Genomic DNA, 26414 nt, shown 5'->3' with positions numbered 1-26414 from the left:
CAGAAGTAGAATTTTTTTCCAGTCATCCCTCAACATGAATGTTTTTCTTTGTCTTTATGATATCTGAATATCTGATAAATCAGCTGACCTCTCTCTTGTCTGGATTTCATAAAGGCATCTGGTAATAACTGGATTCCTTTCTCTGCCCTTATTCCAAAGGTATAGTCAACTTGCCTGCACTCTCTGTAAATCTCCTTACTTCCCTCCCCTGTATTTTTATGAAGGGACAATCTGACCACAAAATCTGAAAGCTCTTTTAGTCTTTAGTATATGCAAAGTCGTGTTTCCCCATGCGTATAATTTAATTATAATTTACTCAACAAATAGTGTCCAACAAAGTTGTATTGCTCATGCCATTTTGCACTTTCTAATGTCTCTTAAATCCCTTCTGGTGGAAATTAAAGCACTTCATCTGTGGCCTGGATTGTGATAGAGTTTTCAGTGTGATCACTGATTCCATCCGGTATTCCCTCGTTCAAGTTTCCTAACAAGTAGATGTAGAGATATAGCAGATGGAGATCAAAAGGTGTTACTTTTATCATTATAAAGGTGGACTGGACTTGGTACTACGGACTCATTTGGGCTTATTAATGCCTTCCTCTGAAATTGAGTGTGTTCACCCCGAGCCTCCCAGTTACAGACTCCCTGTAGGAACAAACAACATACACATGAAAGAGGAGGCGGAAGGATTTAGTCCTGGATTCAACATTGGGAAAGGAAGAGAGGGGTTTGCTTATCTGCTTATGTTCCATTCCTTCACCCACATTCACTGATCAGATATATTGCTTTTCCTCTGATGGCAAGTCATGAGGGAAGAAGCAAGTTGATGCTATTTTTTTTCCTCTTAAATTTTTTTCGTCTCGTGAGTGAATAGATTCCTCTATGTAAACATGATAAGTAGGAGATAAGAATCCCCACCACTCTCTTTCCATAATTTTCCCTTTATCGTAATCTTCTTTCCCAGAGAGTCCAATAAAATTATCAAGCCTCATTCAGGCTTGAAAATGTCAGGACTTGTCTCTCTCTCTACCCCTACTCCTTGTGCACACCGTAGAGTTAATCAGGATTGATCACTTTCATAGCTTCCTCAGTCAACAACAATCTAGTGAGCATCTTTGCTACCAGATATTATGTGAACAAGACAAAGACTCAGAATTCAAGGAACACCTACTCAATATATTGGGTTTATATATCTGTATTATTGGTATTGCTCCACTGGGATATTATTATGCTTGCAGTTTTAGAGTGCAGTTTGCATGTCCCTTCATAACATTACAGATTATTCTCTGTGAGAAGAACTTTCCTTTTAATTATATTTCTTCATATGTGGCTTTTGGTCCACGCATTCTCTGTGTCTCTCTGGGGAGCAGTTCAGTGACTTTTTCTGTGAGAGTGGTTTTATTATTTCACAGCACATCAGATTCATGCTTCTTCCTTTTATTTCCCAGGTGTTCTGCAGCTTGAGGCTATTTCTCTTTGCTTAATCTGTTGTCTTTTTTTGTGTCTGATTTGCCGAGTTATGTGTTACGCCAATCTCTTTTAACCTTTGGCCAATCATCAGGCTGTATGCTTTATGCATGTCATACATAGACCATAGACTCCCATGCTCAGTTTGGCCTGTAATTACAATTGGGTCCTGAGAAACCTGGCATCGGTCCTCCATGACCCCATATTATCCTCTAGACTTGATCCTTTGCTATGCTTCTCTTTATTTTACTTTCTCTTCTCAAGTCACTCCATTAAGGCTTCTGTCTTAACTACTCTAATGATATGGCCCTTAACAAGACTGTCAGCCTTATCAAGTATGCTTAATCCAATGGTCAGATTGGTGTTCTGGGCATTCTCAACTTAAAGCCGCATTTACTAGTTGACCCAGTCGAAGAACTTTCTGTTATTGGTTTTCATGACTTTGTTGATTTATTAGCTTTGTTAATTTATTATCTAACTGCTGTCCTTCTCTCTATTGGCTCCTTTTCCTCTGACCAGAATCTGCATGTTTGAGTAACCCAGGTCTCTACCCTAAGGGCCACCATACTTTATTGTACAGATTATGTCCTGCACACTTCCAGATGATAATGCTGATGATGTCTGCTTGGCAGTTGTGCTATAGGACAGGCCTAGGTTGTATAGTGTGAAGCCAGACAGCTTGAGTTCTTCCGTTTAGTCTCTGTTGGGCTTTAAGAAAATTACCTCTCTATAAATTGCTTGAACAATGCAGACAGAAATGGTATCTACTTCATAGGATATTTTTGAAGATTAAGTGGAAATTCATGGAATACTGAAAAGTGCCTCGTGCTCAGTGAGTGTTCAGCAAGTGTTAGGTATTACCATTATTATCATTTAAAGCTCGGTTAGGTAGTCCATCATATTGATGTACTGGCGGACACCTCCTATTTACTGACATGATATTCTGAGATGGAAACACGGTCCTCTCAATGCCATTCCGTGGGTTTTCTCATTAATACAAAAAAGAATATGTGATCAAAATGAAAGTACAATAATATGGTACATAAATCCTGGATAGAGTTTGAAATTGATTGCTAATTGCTAAAAACTCAGATAAAATATTTTTTTAATTTAGAAATTAAATTTAATAGGGTGACATTGATCAGAGAAAATATTTATGTTAAAATTAGTCTCTTTATCTTTTATTTCTGGTATCTTGTTTAAAATAAAACATTTGAGAAAAGCATCAGCCATGTAGCCACTTTCTTCCTTGAGTTTTCCTTTTACAGTCACAGCATAGGAACATAGTTAAATTTAAGTTAATTAAAATGTTTGTTCTATTAAATTGCCTTATTAAAGTGAAATGAAACATGTAAATGGCATACCTCTTGAAATATGCAATTTTATAAAAATATTAAGTGAGCAGATGGCACAATCTTCATTATCTGTTCAAAGAAAATAGATCTAAGGAGTATATCCAGCATTCTCTATTTTCTTTGAGTACTTTGTTGTCTTCATCCTATTTCAAATTTGTCTTCAGTAGTCCATTTCTTATATGATTATGTTCTTTGAAACGAATGTATGTGCCTATTATTAATAAAGAGAGTACTATGGAAATGTAGGAAAATAACATGAATAGCAATGTTAATTATACTTTGATAATCATTTCTCTGTAATTAAGACATTTTTTGTTGGGCTTGCTATGAAATGTATTCTTACATATTAAAGTGTATCAATCTACAGATGATGTATTATTGAATTGTACAGCTGAGACCTATATAATTTTATTAACCAATGTCACCCCAATAAACTCAATTAAAAATTTATGTTGTATAATAACACAATTTCAAAGTATTTTTTGCAAATAAGTTTGTTAGAATTTGATACTTTTTCAATTATCATATTTAGTCAAGTTATCTCGTTTTTTTTTTTTTTTTGTATTTTTCTAAAGCTGGAAACGGGGAGAGACAGTCAGACAGACTCCCGCATGCGCCCAACCGGGATCCACCCGGCACACCCACCAGGGGCGACACTCTGCCCACCAGGGGGAGATGCTCTGCCCCTCCGGGGCGTCGCTGTGCCACGACCAGAGCCACTCTAGCGCCTGGGGCAGAGGCCAAGGAGCCATCCCCAGCGCCCGGGCCATCTTTGCTCCAATGGAGCCTTGGCTGCGGGAGGGGAAGAGAGAGACAGAGAGGAAGGAGGGGTGGGGGGTGGAGAAGCAAATGGGTGCTTCTCCTATGTGCCCTGGCCGGGAATCAAACCCCGGTCCCCCGCACGCTAGGCCGACGCTCTACCGCTGAGCCAACTGGCCAGGGCCAGTCAAGTTATCTCTTTCTAAAAATTACTAATATTCTTCCACATTGAATAAAATTTAGTTATTGTCCTGAAAACACTTACCCAAGTAACGGGAACTTTTGCCCAAAATTGCTCCTGCTGCATAATTTATTGGCAGTATGATACAGGCATTATGTTGAATGATAACAGTGCAGGGATAATATCTGGATGGGAGACATATTCCTTTTGTTTAATATAATGACTTTACTGTCATCAACCCAAATGGTTATTACCATTATTATTTTATGACATAATAAGTGAATAAATATAGATACATGATACTATGTACTGACCTGAACCCTGTTTGATTAAATATTCTGTATATATGTTAAGGGTGTAAATATAGTACTGAAGTGATAAACACAATGATTCCAGTTACTAGTCATGACTGCTTAAGTAGCTCCTGCTTTATACATAGATGGGTATTCTTTTTATCTTAATCTACAATCTCCTCTCACCCTTGCACAGCCACAACTGGCCTGAACTACTGTGGATCTCCTAATCCCCTTTTTCTCAGTACTCATTAAATGAGCACATCACTTCCATACTTAAAACGTTCAGTGGCATCCTATTATGCTAAGAAGTCTCAAATTCTCACGACCCAGCATGGTCTTGCCAACTTTACCTGTTTCATCTCTTGTTAAGTTCTTCCCACTCTCTCTGCTCTACCTACATAAGTTCTTCAAATGGGAATGGGCTGAGCTGGTTTCCACTGTGGACTATTCCCCCGTGCTTCTGTAATGCGGAAGAGGCATTTTCTTTCTCTCTGTATCCAGGTACCTCCATTGTCTTTCACTTTGCTCTTCAGGACCTCAGCAGTCTGGTTGCCAGGACTTCTGCTCTCAGAGCGTCTTTTACTTCTCCCCATAGTAGCAGTTATCACAGGAATATTTTTTAAATTAATGGTATCATTGATAGTTTATTGACAGTTCTTTTCTCTCAAGCATAAGCTCCATGAAAATGAGAACCATCATTACAATGAAAGCTTGCAATTATTATACACTGAATGAATAAATAAATGAATGAATAAGAAAAATGTTATGCTTTTAAAGTATGGTATGTTTAGATGTTGGTATGGAAACAGAATCATCTTCCTTGTGTTCATTAATTTAGCCAAAGCTAAAATGTTTCATTGGGGCAAAAGCTACAGATCTTAGGGGTCATGAAAATCTTCAGAGAATAGGAGGCAGTTGAAAATGGGAGGTGCTTTAAAAAAAGCATGTGATAAGCATTATATACTGTAAGATAGAAAAAACATAGGTTAATAAATATTTACTACCTGTTAAAACACAACCGAAGTTAAATACATATTAATTATGACTTCATAATTTCATGAATTCAAGAGTATTTTTAAATGTTTTCTGTGAAAGGTCAGAATTTTCCTTCAATATTAAAAAAAATGTTACAGTAGTCCCAAGGACTGTTGACTTGTAACTTTGAAATTATAATGTGTATTATGGGAAACTACATTTATTTAAATGCCTATTTTTTTTAGAAATGTGCAGTTATTCTGTTAAAGTTATGAGTTATGCTTTTCATGACAGAATAATTTTATTAATCAGATAATTTATACTAGCCTAAGTGATTTAGTTCTTATCACTCCAGTCCACATAAAAGTACTGTATAGATTTTCTCCAGATTAGGAGCATGGCAAAAGGCATTTTTGGTTGTGATGAATTCCTTGAGTCTTTTTTGTTTTGTTTTGTTTTGTTTTTTGTCTGAAAAGTTTTTTATTTCTCCTTCAGTTTTAAACAGTAGTCTTGCTGGATAAAGAAGTCTTGGTTGTAGGCTCTTGTTCTGCATCACTTTGAATATTTCTGGGCAATTCCTTCTGGCCTCAAGTGTTTCTGTTGAGAAATTGGATGTCATCTTTATGGGTGTTCCTTTGTAGGTGATTGTTTTTCTCTTACAACTTTTAATATCCTTTCTTTATCTCTTAGCTTTGGTATTTTGATTATGATATGTCTTGGTGTGGGTCTCTTTAGGTTCTTTTTTAATGGGGTTCTCTCTTCTTTTTGAACTTGTGTGACTCTTTTCTGCATCAATTTAGGGAAATTTTTAGCTGTAATTTCTTCAAAGAGCTTCTCTAGTCCTTGCTCTTTCTCTTCTCCTTCAGGAATCCCTATGATGCAAATGTTATTTCTCTTCATGTTGTCACAGAGCTCTCTTAGAGTTTCCTCAGACTTTTTAATCCCCCTCCCTTTTTTTTTTGCTTTTCTGCTTCTGTGCTTTCACTTATCTTGTCTTCTAAGTCTCTGATTCAATCCTCTGCTTCATCCAGCCTGCTTTTAATTCCTTCTAGTGTAGTCTTCATTTCTGATATTGTGTTTGTCATTTCTATCTGGTTCTTCCTTATGATTTTCATGTCCTTTTTGATGCTTACAATTTCTTTACTGAGGTGTTCATTTAAGTCCATCCATTTTAGCTTTGAGATCCTTAAGCATCCTAACGGTTATTATTTTATGCTCTGCATCTGGTAATTTGATTACTTCTGATTCATCTTGTTTGAAGCATATGACTTATGCTTCTCTGCCTTCCCATTATCTTCCAGTTGTGTTCTCCTTACCTAGTAGAGCCGCTTTGAAGTCTTGATTTGTTTGTTTTCTTCTCAGTTTTCTTAACTCAGTGGTAATCTTGTTTACTGATCTCAGCAGGGGACTTATTTGAAACTGTATCCAGGAATGTGGTGGGTGTAACCTGAGATTCTGAAGGTGTGATCTACCAGCTTCTCTTCCTGGGCGGGGTGCTTTCTCCACTAAAGTAGGGGGAGGTATATCTCAGATCTCCATGGAGACCTGAGTTACTGCCCCTCCTCCCCACTTCCTGTTTTTAGCTGTGTCTTGTTGTGCTGGTTGGAGCTGGAGAGCTTTCTAGAGGTGGATCACCCAGAACCACTTTAGGCTTGTGCTGTGTGGAGGGATCAACCCCTCCTCCAGTTATGGCCACCTCCACACTGGATGAGTCAGCTTCTCAGGTCATCCCATACATTCCTCTGCCTGTCACTGTCTGTTTCTCTCCCCCCACTTTCCTTTGGAAGACAAGCCAGCCCTCTCAGCACACCTCTTTTCCAGGTCCTCAGGCAAGTGGCTGTGAGTGATATTTTCTGCTCTTCTCCTTAGAATGAGAGCCCTTTTGGGCTCTCAGCTTCAACCCCCTTTGCTCCTGGAAGCAGGAGAGCCCTACCGTGCCTCCGTACCAGGCTCGGTGTGGCTTCTTTTTTGCTCCTTGGTTTTTGAAACCTGTTCTTGTAATCCAAAGTTGGTTTTTTCACACTGATTGTTCCTAAATTAATTTTTAATCCAGTTTGGTGGTGTGAGCTGGGAGTCTGTGCATCTGCCTACTCCACTGCCAACTTGGTCGGTCAAAAGGCATTTTTTATTACTTGGCTATATGACTTTTTCAATAAAATGCAGAGACTCGACAGGTCAGCTTTAAGACACAATATGGCAGGGGTCAGGAACCTATGGCGTGTGAGCCAGATGTGGTTCTTCTGATGGCTGCATCTGGCTCGCAGACAAATCTTTAATAAAAATAATAATAACATTAAAAATATAAAACATTCTCATGTATTACAATCCATTCATTTCCTACCGCTCGTGTTCATGGTTGCGGATGGCTGGAGCCAATCACAGCTGTCCTCCGGGACAACAATAATTTTTTTATTGGATAATGTGTAACGTACACAGGTCATTGTATGGCTCTCACGGATTTACATTTTAAAATTGCGGCTTTCATAGCTCTCTCAGCCAAAAAGGTTCCCGAGCCCTGCAATACAGAATGTGAATTTATCATGATTTTGTTCAAACTGATTCTTTTCCACTCCCTTAGATACTCATAATATTCAAGTTGCAGACAAGGGGCTATGTCTAGTCTGAAAAAATATACTCTTGTGATTTATACTCACCTCACCTCCCCTACCCCACACACACTCCATTCTGTAGCTGATAGTATTTCTGTATTTTGTACCAATGGATCTTTTTAGAATTGGAATTGTAGCATCCTTAGTAACAGATCACTCACAGAAGGACCAGTGCTTCTGAAACTAAATTTAACTTTTCCTTTTCTATCTTCATTCTGACACAGCCATTCCCATAAAGGCTTCAGTAACTAAGCAGAAACAGATGCAAATCTCAACTACATACAGTATTTGCTTTTAAAAATAGTATGTTATTTGAATGCAATGGGAATTTCATCTCCCATTAAACTCTCTTCACATTCTTAAATTCTTTGTCTCTATATGGAGTATGGCTTCCTATGAAACATTTCCAAAAACAAATAGACGTCATATATGTAGACATATTGATTTTGCTAAAGCAAAGAATGGTTATCAATAGGAACAACAATTGCCGATTTGTCAACAGGATGAAAACTGGCAATTCAGAAGGTCAGAGATTTATTTTTAAATGTAGAAAAAGGAAAAAAGAGATTTTGTGATGGCATTGGTCAGTTAGCCATTCACATTAATAAGGTTTGCTGAGAAATCATTAAATGTGACTTGGGTTTGTTATGCCCAAGCTATTTCTTAGAGTTCTATTGCAGAAATTATAATCAGCTATCTCTGACAGGTGGTCTGGTTTCCATTAGGATTTCTTAGAGCAGCTTTGAACCCAAGGATTACTTTTACCCTATACAGTAGAGATAGACTTTAGAAATTAGCTCAGCTATGTACGAGGTCAAGTCATGGTTCTCTGACCTCTTTTCCATGACCCACATGCAACAAATCCTTTGATTTGGAATTTGGGCTCCTTACATGTATGTGGATATAATAGATATTTGTATTTCTTTTCTATATATCAGTCCTGACTTTCATATATTTTTCACATGTACCTAATGAAATCCTGCTATAACTTTCCTCTGGTAACCTACTGATTAAGAAAACACCATTAACCATATTGTCTATAATACCCCAATGCTAAAACATTAAGAACTTTCTCTTTTAGCAAAATAAACCAGAACTTGAAATTCCTGCCCAAACAGATTGGGATACTGTTTTAATATTGTTTAAACATAATTCAAACCTATTTTTTTTATAAATTATATGTATTTAGACTTTTATGTCTATAGATTTTTAATACATTTACTATATAGAGCATATCATATTTTAGAATTGTGAATTGTGTAGTATTATTTTAGTATTTTTAGTGAATATTGACTATTCACTTCCATTTGGCTATTTCTTATTTTATAAATCTGAATTTTAAAGATTTAAGGATGGTGCAAATTATCTTGATTATGTTTTATATTCATTTATTTATTTACCTTTTATCAAAAACATACTGAGTACTATATGTACCTTGTAATACACTCTAGGTATTATGAACATAAAGCTAAATGGCATAACTGTCTCCCTCCCTCTAAATACCTGTGCATAATTAGTGCTGACATGTAACTGATGTAGAATCCAAACATATTTAATTAAATTAAGATGCATTTCAATCTCAATTTTCTTAGTGCTACCTATAAGACGTGAATTTGAATATGAATTTATATTTGAATCTGAAGAGGAGAAGTCTTTCTTGAAGCCCTCCCTGGACTTAGAGTTGATAAATACAGTTTATATTTTCAATGCTCAACTGATAATATTGGACTTCACTGTGAAATTTTCACCAAAGAAACCATTGAGGTAAACCTGTTTTTACCCTATTTTTCTTTAAACAATATTATCACTCTTTTAAACTAATTGTTTATTTTTCTATATTTGAATTACATTACTTCTTTGATGCAGTTGAGGTAAATATATTGGGCTAGATTATTTCTCTAACTATTAAGCTACCAAATGTGTCAGATGAGAAAAGAGTCCAAATGATTCGAAATCTAAGATATCCTTCCCAAATTTTGACCTCCCTAAGGTAATTAGTATGATATTAACAAAAGAGAATAATCTGCTTTGTAAAATTAAAAAGGTGAAAGGGAATATGGTCAACAATATTGTGACAGCTTTGTGTGGTGACAGATGGTTTACTAGACTTAGTATGATGATCACATTGAAAGGTAAATAAATGTTGAATCACAACTGTTGTACATTTGAAACTGATCTAATAGTGTCTGCCAGTTGTACTTTAATAAAATTTTTTAATGAAAAAGGAAATACTGACTTAGCACTATACATTGGCAACATTATGTTTCTTGATACTTCTCAGAGCCATTTCAAATGATGAAAATTCTAAACTATATATTCTTTCTATTTTGCATTTCCTGTCATTACTCTTTTACCTCCTAAAAATAACATTGTACACACTTTAATAAGGCTTAAGAGGATTATAGTGGAATCTGTTAGAATAGTGAACTTTAAATGTCTGTCCATTGGGAAACCTCATCCAGGGTTGTTAGAGTTACTTTTTAGGCACCTGACACTTAGTACCTGCAAATACCATATGATAGGTCACATCTGAAATAGAGCTTTATTTATGCAATGATGCTGATCAGAACCACAAGATGCACAAAGCACAAAATACAACCTAGCAATAAAAGACCAATTGAAAAAGTTACTTGTGCTCTTAATCATTTTATAGTTTAACAATGTAGCTGATGTAGCCAGGTTTTGAATATGTAGTCCAATAACTAAAAGATACCAGGGTCATCTTCAGGAAATGGTAATAAAATCAAGCTACAAGAAGAAAATACATTGTAAACATTGACATTATCCTCTTTTATAGCACTTTCATTTTCATAATTTTCTGTGTTTGTTAGTATTACACATTTAGCTGTGTATTGTGTTAATTTAGCAATATGTAGATTACCAACAGCAAACAGAAGGAGAAAATGTTATCATTTGTGAATATGATCAGAACCAATGTGAATTTATGCTCATTTAACATTTTGTGGATTTAGAGCTTCTTGGTGAATGTTTGAGAAACTTGTTTAGGACAGATTTTATGCACGATTCATACGTTTTTGTGAGTGTTGTTCTGTTTTGGGAGTGATGTTCTGATGTGGTTTAATATTCTATTTTGTGCGTATAGTTATAAATTTATTTACTTCTGTCATTCCTTCTTCCATATATATTTCGGATGGTTCACTGCAAGACACACAGTTACGTAAATTAGAAAAACTAAAATAATATCAGTAGCTCTAAACCATGAAAAAGAAGAATAAAATAACTATACCCAAACCATGCTTTACCTGGATAATTAAAATAAGTATTTAATTTAATTTTTCATGTTTGGGTAAAAGGAAAATATAACATGGTTTCACAATAGTAAATACAAGGCAATTTTAGTATCCATCCTTTCATGTACATGAAAAAGATTGTTGTACACAATAAAAATAGTAGTCATGACTCTAAATGGTGGTTTTACAAAGAAAAAAATAACAGGAATATTATTCCTAAAGGTCTTGACCTTTTAACAGAAATCAAGGATTTAATACAAATACCTAAAAGATAAATGTTTAATATTGTCATGAATTTGTCTGATGATTCTAATTTCCCCATGTATAAGATGCACCTTAATTTTGGGGCCAGAAATTTGAAAAAAATGTAGTACATAAAGTTATTGAAGTCAAGTTTTATTCATCATAAAATTCATACAACTCCTTATCACTGTCAAAACTCCCATCCATTAGCTTGTCCTCGTCTGTGTCTAATGAAAAATCACTGTTTAACAATGAGCACAAAAACAAGTGCAAAATAGTGGGAAATGCAAGTAAAAAAATCTACAACCACTGTACAAGATGCACCCGGTTTTTAGACCCCAAATTTCTCGAACCAGGGGGCATCTTATACATGGGGAAATATGGTAGAACAGGTCTAAACTTAAAAAAATAGAGAAATGATAGATGGTTTTAGGACATCTTTAGAAATAGTAATTATCTTACCAGAACTTTTTCCTGCAAATTTTCACCTACTCAAGAGATTACCAGAATGAGAACACAAAGTGCAATTTTACGGAGTTTGAGAGAAATAGCTGGAAATAAGAAATCAGATATGTATATTGTTTGGAATCTACAATATTGACCATAAAATAGTTCATATGCTCAACTCTGAAATTGAGTGGTCTTTGGTATGGGCCAAAAAGTTTGACTCAGTGGCTTCCTACCAACTGAAAGAATTGGCCTACTAAATGGAATCAGTCAACATTGTTTATTTAAATATGTTCATTCATGTATTCAAAAATCATTTAGCATTAGCAAAAGAGATAAAAATCCCTACACTTTTGGTTTATATAGCCTAGTGAGTACAAGAGAGAATTAAATGTGTGAGTAAACAATGACATTTCAGATTGTCCTTAGAAGGAAGTAAATAGGAATAAAGGGCTATGAAGGATATACATCAGATTAGTGGACATTTAAGATTCCTTGAAGAAGTGATGTCTGAACAAAGACCTTATAGACAAGAAGATCTTGGAAGAGTATATGAGACAGAGAAAATGACTGCAGAACTTTGGGGATGAACATAATAGTATAAAGGCCAGTGTTTCTCTAATGCAGTAAGCAAAGGAGAAAGTAAGGTTGAAGTGTTTAGCCTGGATCTCATCACATAGTGTCTGGAGGATATGAATTTGTCTTTTATGCTAGAAACAGTTGGAAATGACTTAAGGATAAATTTGAGGGGACTGATTTAGGGCAACTTGTGCACATGATTCATAAAATTCTGTAAGTGCTGGATGATGATCTGTTGTTATTTAACAGTTCTACTTTATGCATATTCATTTACTTCTGCCATTCCTTGCTCCACATGAATTTGGAGGTGGTTAAAGGTAGATACAGAGTTAAATAAGAAAAAACAAAATAAAACAGTCCTCTCCTTGGAAGATGGCAAGAGTAGGAACAGAAATACGTTATCAAAATAGTGCTCTTGAAATAGCTTGGAGAGGAATATTGTGTGAGAGAGGTATAGGAGTAGGGTTTACATTTTGCCTATATGTTTAATCAGATATATCAGTCATTCTGATATATTACGTATGGTATATTACATATTACAATATGTTCATGTAATATACTTTATTGGTATCACCACTCTATTAAAGGACTATTTTTAATTTTTGGAACCAGTGGACATCCTCATACATATCATTTGAAATCTTTGAGGCATATTTCTGGGGGAAATTACTAAGAGTGGAATTGCTGGTTTAGTGTATGCAGCTTTGGAATTTGGTAAGATATTGTATAATTGTTCCCCAAATGAGAGTGATTTTAGACTCCTATCTAAAGAAGATAAGAGTTCCTGGAATTGTTCTTCCTGACACTTTTACATAGGAGGATTGTGATTTCTTTATCCAAAATGACATGTGATATTGCAACCACATCATTACGTGTTTGAGTCCTTTCCACTCTAAGCAAGCAAACAGGTAACCATTCCCCAACTTTGCCTACTGTTCTGTCTCCCCTCTTCTTCATAACCGAAGGCTTTAGAAAGGCTATCTCTACTCTCTTCATTAATTCAGCTGCCACTCAACTATACATTATTGTGTAAGGTCTCTGTGGCCTTTATCAATTACAATAAACATTTTTTAAGCTGTACTTTAAGTCAGTTTTATGGAGCTTTGTTAAGTGTTCACAGAAAATATATTTTCTATCCGAGCAAGGGTTGGAAAATTTTTTTCACAGTGTTTCATTTTGAACAGAAAATTCCATATGGAACGTCTATTAGTATAACTCTGGGGACCATTTGCCAGCCTCTTGTGCCAGTTACAGTAAATTTTCAGAGTCAAATCTACGTATGTTCCTGGTTTTTAGTAAATAATTAGAGAGTAGGTCAGGGATGCTACAAAATAGTTACCTCAAAAGAAAAATGATAATATAATTTGTGACCTAAAGTTATTGTAAAATGTAATTAAGTTATGTATATTTATTTATGAATTAACAGTCCCAGTGTTTTTATTGAAACTACAAGTTTGCTTACATTTTTACGTTAGATATTGATCTGCTGTATTGTGTTCTCTTTGCCTTTTACCCTGCAGTATCCTTTATAATCTCTTTTTCTATTCAAGGTCTAACATTATGCTGAAAGTAGAATGCATATTAGATGGGATCTGGAACTTTCCGGTAACGTTGGTTGCTACTGATCCCGAAACGGAGGATGTCATTCATATTGCAGGGAGTGGTTTATGTAAGGAATCTGTTACGGAATTATTGCTGTTGGGTCGGAAAAGGTAATATATACCAAGCAAGAGTATGTTAACTGGTTTTGTGAATGTAATTTATGTTGAACTAGGAAACAAAATTTAAGTTGGAAAATTATATTATGTCATCATTTACTGATTAAGCCAGAGCAGTATTGCTTCTGTGAATCAAAGCTTTATATATTTTATAATTTTTATTTCAAAATTTGAAAGTGGGGTCTGTAAGGTGAAGACTGAAAAACAAGAAGCAAAAATAAATAGATACCAAAATTTAGTATAATATTTCTATTTGTTTTTCAAATGATGTTTTAATATACTTTTTCAAAGATAAATGGAATGTTTCTCAATAAATTTTAATGGTTTGGGATTATCAAGTGGTTTAACTAACTAGAGATGATTGAGTAACTTATATTGGTTCAATTTTCTGTATTGTTATTCTGCTCAACCATAGCTATCTTTGTTATACTTGTGACAAAGATGCAGCATGGTCATATACTTTTACATATCTCACATGTGGTATGTTTTTACAGCTTTTTTGAGGTAAAATGTACATACTATAAAACTCACCCATTGTAAGTGCAACTCAGTAATTTATTGAAAATTTATAGAATTTTCTATCATAACTATTGTTCTTTCTTGGTTTATTACTCTCTAATATCTTCCCCCCTCCTAAAGTTCCCTCAAGCCTCTTTACAATCAACCTCCACTCCCACACTCAGTCTTAGGAAAGCAGTGATTCACTTTCTGTCTTTATAATGTTGCCTTCTCTGGATATTTCACATAAATAAAATCACCCAATATGTCTTTAAAAAGTTTTCGAAAAGCTATTTTAGGTTCAAAATGAAATTGACAGGAATTTATGGAGATTTTTTTTCTACACCCTGTCCCACACATTTATAGATAGATACCCTCCTCTATTATCAACTTCACTCACCAGAATGGTACATTTTTTTAACAAGGATGAACCGACACTGACATATCACAATCACCCATAGTCCCTAGTTTACCTTCGAGTTCACTCTTGTGCTGGACAGTCTATGGGTTTGCACACATATCCATGATTATATCATACAGAGTATTCTCACTGCCCTCAGAATCCTTTGTGTTCTCCCCATTCATCTCTCTTCCACACCCCAAGTGAACACTAATCTTTCCATTTTCTTCATGGTTTTGCCCCTTCCAGAATGCCATATAATTGCAATTATACAGAGTATAGACTTTTCAGATTTGCTTCTCATATTTAGTAATATGCATTTCATGTTTATCCATGTCTTGCTAGCTCATTTCCTTTTAGCAGTGAATAACATTCCACTGTCTGGATGTACCACAGTATCTTTAGCCATTCACCTACTGAAGGACATTTTCGTTGCTTCTAAGTTTTTGGCAATTACAAGAAAAGCTGATAAAAGTATCTGAGTGTAGGTTTTTATGTGGATGTAAAGTTTTCAACTCTTTTGGGTGAATACCAACTGGCACAATTGCTGGATCCCATGGTAAGAATTTGTTTAGTTCTGTAAGAAATGACCATTCTGTCTTGCAAAGTGTCTATACCATTTTGCACTCCCATTAACAATGAATGAGTATCCCTGTTACTCCGCATCCTTACAGGTATTTGATGATGCCAGTGTTCTGGATTTTGCCCTCTGTAATATAAGTATAGTAGCATTTTATTGTAGTTTTAGTTTACATTTTTCTGATAACATGATGTGATGCATGTTTTCAAATACCTGCTTGCTTTCTGCATATCTTCTTTGTTGAAGTAACTGATAAGGTCCGCTTTTAAAATGGGCTGTTTGTCTTCTCATTGTTGAGTTTTAAGAGTTCTTTGTATATTTTGGTTAACGGTCTCTTATTAGATATATTTTTTGTGAATATTTTCTCCTAGTCTGTGGGTATCCTCTAATTCCCTTGATATAGTCCTTCACAGAGTAGAACTTTTTAATTTTTATTAAGTTCAGTTTATTGATTGATTTCATTAATGGTCTCTTTGCAGTTGTATCTAGTAAAGCATCACGATCATCTCGATCATTCTCTTGTGATCATTTCTAGTTTTACAATTTTTTATTTTCCATTTAGGTTTACTATGCATTTTAACTTAGTTTTTGAGAAGAGTATAAAGTGTGTGTCCAGATTAATATTTTTTTCATGTGGTTGTACAGTTGTTCCATCACTATTTGAAGAGATTATCTTTGCTCCATTGTATGACTCTAGCTCCTTTGTCAAAGTTCAGTTGACTATATTTATGACTATATCAGGTCTCTCTTAAGTTTCATGATTTATTTATTATTTTATTATTTCACCAATAACACACTGTTTTACTGTAACTTTATAGTAAGTCTTAAAGTCAAGGAGTGTTAGTCTTCCAACTTCGTTATCCTTCAATATTAAGCTGGCTGTTCTGAGTCTGTCACCTCTCCATATGAATTTTAGAATCCATTTGTTGATAGCCATAAAATAACTTACTGGGATTTTGATTGGAATTGAATAGAGTCTATAGATCAAATTTGGAAGAGTGACATCTTGAATCTTCCTATTTATGAACATGGAATATCTTCATTTCTTTCTTTTTTAAAATTTGATTTATAAAATTCATTTTAATGGAATGACATTGGTCAATAAAAGTACATAGGTTGATTGTGTTGTGTGCCCATCACCCAAAGTCAAATCATTTTCTGCCACCATATATTTGTTCCTCTTTACTCCCCTCCCCCGATAACCACTTCCTTTTATCTATTTCCATGGGTTTCATTTTTATATCCCACTTATGTGTGAAATCATATAGTTCTTAGCTTTCTCTGATTTACTTATTTTACTCAGTGTAATTTCCTCAAGGTCCAATTTATGTTTTCATACATGGCAAATGTATGTATTTATTATGTGGTTTCTTTTATCAGAATTTTGTAGTTTTGCTGATTTAGATCTTATACATATTGTTAGATTTGTACCTATGTATTTCATTTTGGGGAGATGCTAATGTAAATGGTCTTGTGTTAATTCAACATTCTACTTGTTTATTTTGGGCATATTGGAAAGCAGTTGAGTTTTGTTTATTATAATCTTTGGTAGAATTTATCAGTGAACCTATCTGGACTACCTGCTTTCTCTTTGTGAAGGTTATTGTTATTGATTTAATTTATTTAATAGATAAAGGCCTCTTTTGATCATTTCTTGTCAGCAACATCTAGTTGGGTCATATGTTTTAATGATTTTAAAATTCTTTTTAACTTCTTAATTACACTTGACATACACTATATTAGTTTCAGGTATACAACGTAGTGGTTAGACATTTATATAACTTACGAAGTGATCACGCTAATAGGTCTAGTAGAGTCATGTTTTTTGATTGACTGATAATCTGTCTTTTAATTGGTGTATGTAGACTGTTGACATTCAGAGTAATTATTGATATAGCAGGATTAATATCTACTATATTCATTACTGGTTTTGTTGTTGCCCTTATTCTTTGTATCTGTATTTGTCTTCTTATCCTGCCTTATGTGATTTAAGATAAGCATTTTATACGATTCCATTGTTTCTTTTTTTTTTTACATGTTATATCTCTTTTTTTTTACTTTTTTTAGTGGTTGCCCTAGAGTTTGCAATATACATTTATAAGTAATTCAAGTCCACTTTCAAATAACATAGTACATTTCACAGGTAGTATCTGTACCTTATAATAACAAGACAATCTTAATTCCTTCCTCCAAACTCTTGTTTCACTGATGTCATTCATTTTTCTTGTATATAACATATGTATGGATATATACACAAAAATGTACACATAATGATACATAATTAAATATATTATTGGTATTTTTATTTGAAGAAATTGTTACTTGTTAGATCAATTAAGGGTAATAAAAAGTTTTTATTTTACCTTTATTTATTATTTCTTCCATGATTTTCCTTTCTTCCTGTAGATCCAGGTTTCTCACCTGTATTATTTTTCTTTCTACAGAAGTTTAACAAGGCAGATCTACTAGCTAAAAATTCCTTCATTTTTTGTTTATCTGAAAAAGTGTTTATTTATCTTTCACTTTTCAAGGATATTTCCACAGGGTACAGAATTCTAGGTTATGGGGATTTTTGTTTGTTTAAAACTTTATTTCAGTTTACTCTCTTGCTTGCATAGTTTCTGAAAAGTAAGATGTCATTTTTATGTTTATTCTTCTATATCTAAGGTGGGGTTTTTTCACTCATGGGCTTCTCTAATTTAAAAGTTATATGCCTATATGTAGGTTTTGTTGTTTTTTGTTGTTGTTTTTAGCGTTTATCTTGCTTTGTATTCCCTCAGCTTCCTGCGTCTATGGCTTAGTATCCATAATTAATTTGGGGAAATTATTAGTCATTATTGTTTGAAATATTCTCTGTTCTTTTCTCTCTTTATTTTTCTGGTATTGCCTTTACATCATTTGTACTTCTCCCACAGTTATTGGCTACTGTTTTGGTTTTTTTATTTTCAGTGTTTGTTCTCTTTGCTTTTTCAGTTTTCAAGAATTCTATTGATATCTCTTTTAGCTCAGAGAGTCTTTACTTAGCTGTGTCCAGTCTACTAATAAACCCATCAAAGCCATTATTCATTTCTGATAGGTTTTTTATTTTAAACTCAAGCATTTGTTTGTGGTTTTTTCCTAAGATTTCCGTCTCTTTGCTTACATTGTCTATCTGCTCTTGCATGCTTTCTGCGTTATCCATTAGAGTCCTTAACATATTAATCATAGTTGTTTTAAATTCCCACTCTAATGATTTTAGTGTCCCTATTACCTCTGGGTCTAATGTTTGTTTTGTCTTCAAATTGTGTTTTTTGCCTTTTTGTGTGTCTTGAAATATTTTCTTGATAACCAGATATGTTATACTGGATAAAAGGAACTACTATCAAAGACCTTTAGTAACTTGATGCTTTAGTGTGTGAAGAGAGAAAAAATTCTCTAGTCCTATGATTAAATTTCAGTCTTTAAGCTTATGCCTCTGAATTGTGACCTCTACAATTGACTCTCAGTTTTTCTCCCCACTTAGGTGGGACAGCATAGCTAGATTGGCCTGGAGTTGGGTATTTCCCTTCCTCATGTCAGTTAGGCTCTGGTTAACTAGTTTCTCCTAGGGGCAGACCTTATTAAGAAGAACAGAGTATCCTGGGATATTTCAAAATGGTACCTTTTCCCCTCTCAGTGAAGGAACACAAAAAGAGATTTTTCACTGGCATTTACTGTAGGCCGATATTCAGCTACTGAAGGTAACAACTGTCACAGTAATTACACAATTAAATTTATTTTATATTGTATTTCATATGTTATATATTTATATATTTTAATTAAAAATTACAATATTTTGGGGGCCTTCTTATGACTGAGTCCCCTGGAGTTTTTAACTCTCAGATTTGCCTGCAGATTTGCCAGCAATTAGTCAATTACTGTTCAGGTTTTCCTATCCTGGAACTGATTCCTGCTTTCACTGGTACCTCTCTGTATTTGCCTTTCTGTGGGATATTGAGATCAGCAGTTTGCCTGTTTCTTCTTTCCCTCTATTTTGGATCCAAGAAGATTTGTTGATTTTTCCCTGTGTTCAGCCTTTTACTTATTAGAATAGCATGGTGACTTCTAAGCTTCTTACATGAAGAACCAAAAACCAAGATTTCAATATATCTACTATTGTTCATGACTTCTCTTAACACTATTCATATCTGAAGTTCAGCACTTCTAATGAATAAACACCTCTCAGTCTGTTGTATACATTTGGTCAATTTCCAGAAGGCTTGAATGGTTATTTTTAACATTTAGTCTAGCATTATAGTTGACCATTTGGGGACAGGGTTTATTAACCTCACCCAGTCAACTGGAAGTCAATCCTGTACAGTGTTTTAAACACACTATAGTTGCATATAAATGCTTCCTGAGATTCTATATTCAAAGTGCTGACTAGAGTCTGATGATAATTACTCTAATTTGTTTTACTACAGGGCCTGTGTAGGTCAGATCTCTTCTGAATAAGAGTAAGATTGTCTACTTATCACAAAAGCTAAGCTCTGATGAATAGAGAATAAAGGGTTTCATGTTACTGAGTCACAGTGAGCACATTTCCCACTTATGCTATACAAGACCTGAGAAATAGAATAGGGGAAGGCAGCACTTAACTGACTGGTTTTCTTCATTTATAGAATGAATGACATGCCTGCCTGTGTTCTGTGGCAGCTCATGCTGGTCCCTGTATGTACCATAGAAATTAACTTTACAAAGGTACTGCCCATGCCTGGATGTACTTTATGTATAGTTCAAGATGAATAATGGACAGTTAAATATATAATCACCTGCTGTATTTGGAACTTTGATGTTGTATAGGGCTGGGTTCCACTTAGCCATATTGAGTCTGTTGTGGTCTTATTTACAACTTCCAAAGAGAGTCAAGTTATTATATGTTTTGGTTTACATGGAAAATGATTTCATGCATTCAAAATATTTTTCAGGACTAGTGAAATAGTTTCAGCTGATTTCTTCATAACTAATAATTTCCTCAAATGCAATATTGGAAAAATATTTGGAATAAAACCCCCAAATTATATTATTCAATGTTGTTACCATTTGCTACTCCTAATTCTATATATATTTTATTTCATTAATGCCTCTGAAGTTCCTTACATTCCAATCCATTGTATACATTGTAGTAAAACCTATCTCCTTAAAACAATGTTATTAATATGTAACTTCCCTTGTCAAAAGCATTTGATAGTTCCCTGTTCCTTACTCAAGGTGGCATCTAAATTATATGCACAGTCCACGGTCCTAACCCACTCCAAGCTCCCAGATTTCCTTTCTTTGCTATCTAAACCAGATCTTCTTTTTCAGTCTTATGGGGGGAAAGTCATTATTATCAGAGCTTGTCTTATCCATTACTCTTTCTCACTTGACTTTATCTTCTTTCTGCTTCTAAATCCACTTTTCATTGCCTCTTCAACTTTCTGAATTTTACTCATTCTTCTCATTACAATAAAATCTTAATTTGACCAGTCAGACTTTGAATTACTATAGCACTGTGTAAACCAGTAGTTGTTTTTGTTTTAATGCATGTGTCTTATCTTCCCAGCCTGTTAATATTCATTCGTTAAATGATGTATAAGTTTTTTTTTTCTTTTTAATTTCTCCTGTCTTTTGTATTTCCAGTACTGGACTTTGTTCAGCATTGGATAATGCATCAATACTTAGCACTGGTAATAAAATGTTTCAGAACAACAATCATAATGATGACTATATTAATACTGATTTATCCTGATATAGCACTTTCCACATGTCAGGAACTGATTTAATGGCTTTATAGGAATTGGCCTCACTTTACAGATATGAAAACTGAGGTACAAAATGGCTAAGTAAACTGCCTGCAGTCATGTACCTAGAGTGAGGATTATTTCAATCTAGGCCGTCCATATCCATAGTCCACTCTTTTGAACCCTCTGTAATGATACTCAGTGCACATTTGCCGAATGGGTAAGTCCCAACTTGAACCTCCCACATCTCTTTCTATGTCTCTACTGGTGGATCTGTTCTAAGAAACTTTTCTTTACCTTCTACTTGCCTCTCTCCTGTCATTTTGGATTTTAAATTTCTCACTTACAACCTCCCAGGCACTGTGCCTCTTTCCTGCTTTATTCTACCAAGAAGTTCCTTAACTTCTTTCATAGCCTTCATCGCAAATATAATCAACCGTGACAGGAAGATGGTCACTTGACTCTGGAATGTCCCTCAGTTCACTTTAGATCATAGCAACCCATCTTCAGCCCAAAAACTTTAATTAACCCATAAACTACTTTCATCTCACTTCACAAGTAGAAAACAAAAGGAGAGTGGGAGTAAATATCACATTGGAATAGTAGTAAAAAGAAGGACTTTATAACTGTTGAGGTCGGGCATGTTAGCTATGAATTTATTTGCAAATGACTGAATTTTCATTTAGGTCATTGAGTGCTTCCAATTTTTATGAGGAAGATTCCATTTTGTCACACTGTGAAGAATACATTCTTTAGTAACTTTTTAAATGCCTCCTCACTGTTATTCTGTAAGCATTCTGTAAAGTTACAGGTGTCAGACACATAGCTGCATGACAGCATTGGTGTTTCACTGTAGTCCAGTACAGCACGAGATACTCTATTCATCAAGTTCTCACAAAGAGGAGGGGGTAATGATAAAATTTAAAGATAACATTTATATGTATTTTTTTTTCAGCAAAGCTGTTCCATTCTCTGCGTACTTCCAACCTGGCAGTGATCCTGAGTTTTTCGTAAGACCAGAATCTGGAGAAATTCCTCCTCGTGACAGTGATGGAATTATCCTCCTCGTGGGTTTTAAACCCCAAATGTATGGAAAGAAATACAATTCAAAATTAGTAGTAGAGGTAAGTTCTATAAAGGTATTACTCAAGGATGTTTGATGTTACTAAAGGCGTTAAATGACCTAGGGAGAAAAGGTTATACCCAATGATCAAGGGTGAAGAAGAGCAGCATTATCTTGCAAAGTCAACATATTTTAACTGCTCTGTGTTATTTGAACTTTCTTTTGTCCTGTCAAGGACTTTTCATCGTGAATATAAGCAAAAAGTTGTCATCACCAGTGGAATGTAAGAAATGATTTTCCTTCCATTTTAAGGAAATGTGGAAGAGACAAATAATGACTGTGAAGTGATTTGTAGAGTGACATAATCTTTATATAATAACCTATTGAAGGACTTTAGGTGATTTGAGATAGAGATATTCCAAACCTTTAATTAAGGCATAAGATATTGTCAAAATGTTAAAGTCTAAAATGAAGGAAATCAAATAGAAGATAAAATTTATTTTCAATTGAAAAAATACAGCATAAAATGGGCCCTTTAATATAAAAGCCAGTTAAAATGATCATTTTATTAAGAGTTAATGTAAATACAATTATGGAAATTTATCCAGTAAGCAAAATTTCTCCATAAAATTTTATACACATGTTTTACTAAGGACATTTAGGCTAAAGAAAACTTTTAAATTATTTATGAAAAAAATGCCACTATTTCAGTAGCACAGGCACAAGGGATATGTATTCATGTTTCATGACACAATTATTGGTGCCAAAGTGATCAGTATATTTCTAAATAAGACACTAATTAGGCAGTGTCATGGGCAGAAAAATGTGTTGTTATTGCTTTAATGAATAGAGAAAATGCGTTGAGTATTGCTTGAGAAAAGCATTTATATTTTTCATCTTTCTGTGAGTTCTTACAACCCAGGTAGTAAGGATATAAAGCCTCTGGAATCTTGCTACACACAGCCCTTTGCTGCATTGATACTTGATTTAAAATGATTATGTTGTTGTACCTGCTTTTCAAGAAATAAGGGCATACTTTTAATCTAAGAGGATTAAATGGCATCTTTATAAGTAGATTTATAAATTAAAGTGGTGTTCATTTTATCTAGTGCACAGCGGACATTTCTGAAACTAACTACGTAGGAGTCATTGCCAACCGAATCTGTGCCTGGGTTCCCCATGTTGAGTTGAGAATTCAGTCACTGGGAGAATTGAGGAGTTTTTGTGAGAGAATAAGTTTATATATGGCATCATCTGACTTTATGATGTTTTTGTTTAGGTATGAGGTGGTGGTACAGTTTGATAAATTGAAACATGTTTAAGAAATCACCATTTTGTTGATTCTCTTTTTATTATGGAAAATTCCAAATATGAGTAGAAATACAGGGAATAATTATCTTTATGTACTCATCAAACAGTCTGAACACGTAGCAACTCATGGCCAATCCTGCTTCAAGTATATTCCACCCTCTTACCCTTCATAGTATTTTTTTTTAATTTTTTAAAATTAATTTTACTAGGGTGACATCAATAAATCAGGGTAAATATGTTCAAAGAAAACATCTCCAGCCCTGGCCGATGGCTCAGCGGTAGAGCATCGGCCTAGCGTGCGGAGGACCCGGGTTCGATTCCCGGTCAGGGCACACAGGAGAAGCGCCCATTTGCTTTTCCACCCCTCCGCCGCACTTTCCTCTCTGTCTCTCTCTTCCCCTCCCGCAGCCGAGGCTCCATTGGAGCAAAGATGGCCCGGGCGCTGGGGATGGCTCTGTGGCCTCTGCCCCAGGCGCTAGAGTGGCTCTGGTCGCAACATGGCGACACCCAGGATGGGCAGAGCATTGCCCCCTGGTGGGCAGAGCGTCGCCCCTGGTGGGCGTGCCGGTTGGATCCCGGTCGGGCGCATGCGGGAGTCTGTCTGACTGTCTCTCCCTGTTTCCAGCTTCAGAAAAATGAAAAAAAAAAAAAAGAAAAAAAAGAAAACATCTCCAGATTATCTTGTCAATCAATTGTTTTGCATACCCATCACCCAAAGTCAGATTGTCCTCCCTCACCTTCTATCTAGTTTTCCTTGTGCCCCTCCCCCTCTCCCTTTTCCTCTCCCTCCCCGCCCTTTAACCACCACACTCTTATCAATGTCTCTTAGTCTCGTTTTTATGTCCCACCTACATATGGAATAATACAATTCTTGCTTTTTTCTGATTTACTTATTTCACTCCGTATAATGTTATCAAGATCCCACCATTTTGTTGTAAATGATCCAATGTCATCATTTCTTATGGCTGAGTAGTATTCCATAGTGTATATGTGCCACATCTTCTTTATCCAGTCTTCTATTGAAGGGCTTTATGGTTGTTGTTTCCATGTCTTGGCCACTGTGAACAATGCTGCAATGAACATGAGGCTGCATGTGTCTTTACATATCAATGTTTCTGAGTTTTGGGGATATATACCCAGTAGAGGGATTGCTGGGTCATAAGGTAGTTCTATTATCAGTTTTTTGAGGAACTACCATACTTTCTTCCATAATGGTTGTACTACTTTACATTCCCACCAACAGTGAATGAGGGTTCCTTTTTCTCCACAGCCACTCCAACATTTGCTATTACCTGTCTTGTTAATAATAGCTAATCTAACAGGTGTGAGGTGGTATCTCATTGCAATTTTGATTTGCATTTCTCTAATAACTAATGAAGATGAACATCTTTTCATATATCTGTGGGGCATTTGTATTTCTTCCTGAGAGAAGTGTCTGTTCATGTCCTCTTCCCATTTTTTTATTGGATTGTTTGTTTGTTTGTTGTTGAGTTTTATGAGTTCTTTGTATATATTGCATATTAGGCCCTTATCTGAGCTGTTGTTTGAAAATATCATTTCCCATTTAGTTGGCTGTCTGTTTATTTTGTTGTCAGTTTCTCTTGCTGAGCAAAAACTTCTTAGTCTGATGTAGTCCCATTCTATTATTTTTGCCTTCACTTCCCTTGCCTTTGGAGTCAAATTCATAAAGTGCTCTTTAAAACCAAAGTCCACTGACCTGTGGTGGCGCAGTGGATAAAGCGTCGACCTGGAAATGCTGAGGTCGCCGGTTCGAAATCCTAGGCTTGCCTGGTCAAGGCACATATGAGAGTTGATGCTTCCAGCTCCTCCCCCCTGTCTCTCTCTCCTCTCTCTCTCTCTCTCTCTCTCTCTCTCTATCTCTATCTCTCTCTCTCTCCCTCTCTCTCCTCTCTAAAAAAAAACAAACACGAATAAATAAAATAAAAATAAAAAAAAATAAAAAAAGAAAACCAAGGTCCATGAGTTTGGAACCTATATCTTCTTCTATGTACTTTATTGTTTCAGGTCTTATATTTAGGTCTTTTATCCATTTGGAATTAATTTTAGTACAAGGGTACAAACTGTAGTCGAGTTTCATTCTTTTGCATGGGGCTTTCCAGTTTTCCTAGCACCATTTGTTGAAGAGGCTTTCTTTTCTCCATTGTGTGTTGTTGGCCCCTTTATCAAAAATTATTTGATTATATATATGTGGTTTTATTTCTGGACTTTCTATTCTGTTCCATTGGTCTGATTGTCTATTTTTCTGCCAATACCATGCTGTTTTGATTGTTGTGGCTCTATAATATAGTTTGAAGTCAGGTATTGTAATGCCTCCAGCTTCGTTCTTTTTCTTTAGGATCGCTTTGTCTATTTGAGGTTTTTTATAGTTCCATATAAATCTGATGATTTTTGTTCCATTTCTTTAAAAAATGTCATTGGAATTTTGATGGGAATTGCATTAAATGTGTATATTGCTTTGGGTAATATGGCCATCTTGATTATATTTATTCTTACTAAACAAGAACAAGGAATATTCTTCCATCTCACTGTATCTTTTTCAATTTCCCTTAACAATGCTTTGTAGTTTTCATTATATAAGTCCTTTACATTCTTTGTTATATTTATTCCTAGGTATTTTATTTTTTTGTTGTTGCAGTCGTGAAGGGGATTATTTTTTTTAGTTCGTTCTCAAATGTTTCATTGTTGGCAAAGAGAAAGGCTATTGACTTCTGTATGTTAATTTTGTATCCTGCAACCTTACTGTATTGGCTTATTGTTTCTAGTAGTCTTTTTGTGGATTCTTTGGGGTTTTCGATGTATAGGATCATATCATCAGCAAAAAGTGATACCTCTACTTCTTCTTTTCCGATATGGATGCCTTTTGTTTCTTTGTCTTGTCTGATTGCTCTGGCTAGAACCTCTAGCACCACATTAAATAAGA

General features: G+C 35.0%; 1 protein-coding gene across 1 annotated transcript in view; it reads left to right on the top strand.

Annotated features, from left to right (window-relative positions):
• Positions 1–26414, top strand: part of CFAP47 (cilia and flagella associated protein 47) — a 374219-nt gene that overhangs the window by 338073 nt on the left and 9732 nt on the right. The window contains exons 62-64 of the mRNA XM_066250539.1: positions 9235–9406; positions 13713–13874; positions 22055–22223. Coding sequence (XP_066106636.1) covers positions 9235–9406; positions 13713–13874; positions 22055–22223 — 503 coding nt within the window. The remainder of the gene's footprint in view (positions 1–9234; positions 9407–13712; positions 13875–22054; positions 22224–26414) is intronic.

This window comes from Saccopteryx bilineata, chromosome X (assembly GCF_036850765.1).
Source record: "Saccopteryx bilineata isolate mSacBil1 chromosome X, mSacBil1_pri_phased_curated, whole genome shotgun sequence".
Lineage (NCBI taxonomy): Eukaryota > Metazoa > Chordata > Mammalia > Chiroptera > Emballonuridae > Saccopteryx > Saccopteryx bilineata.
This window is presented reverse-complemented; position numbering and strand designations above follow the sequence as displayed.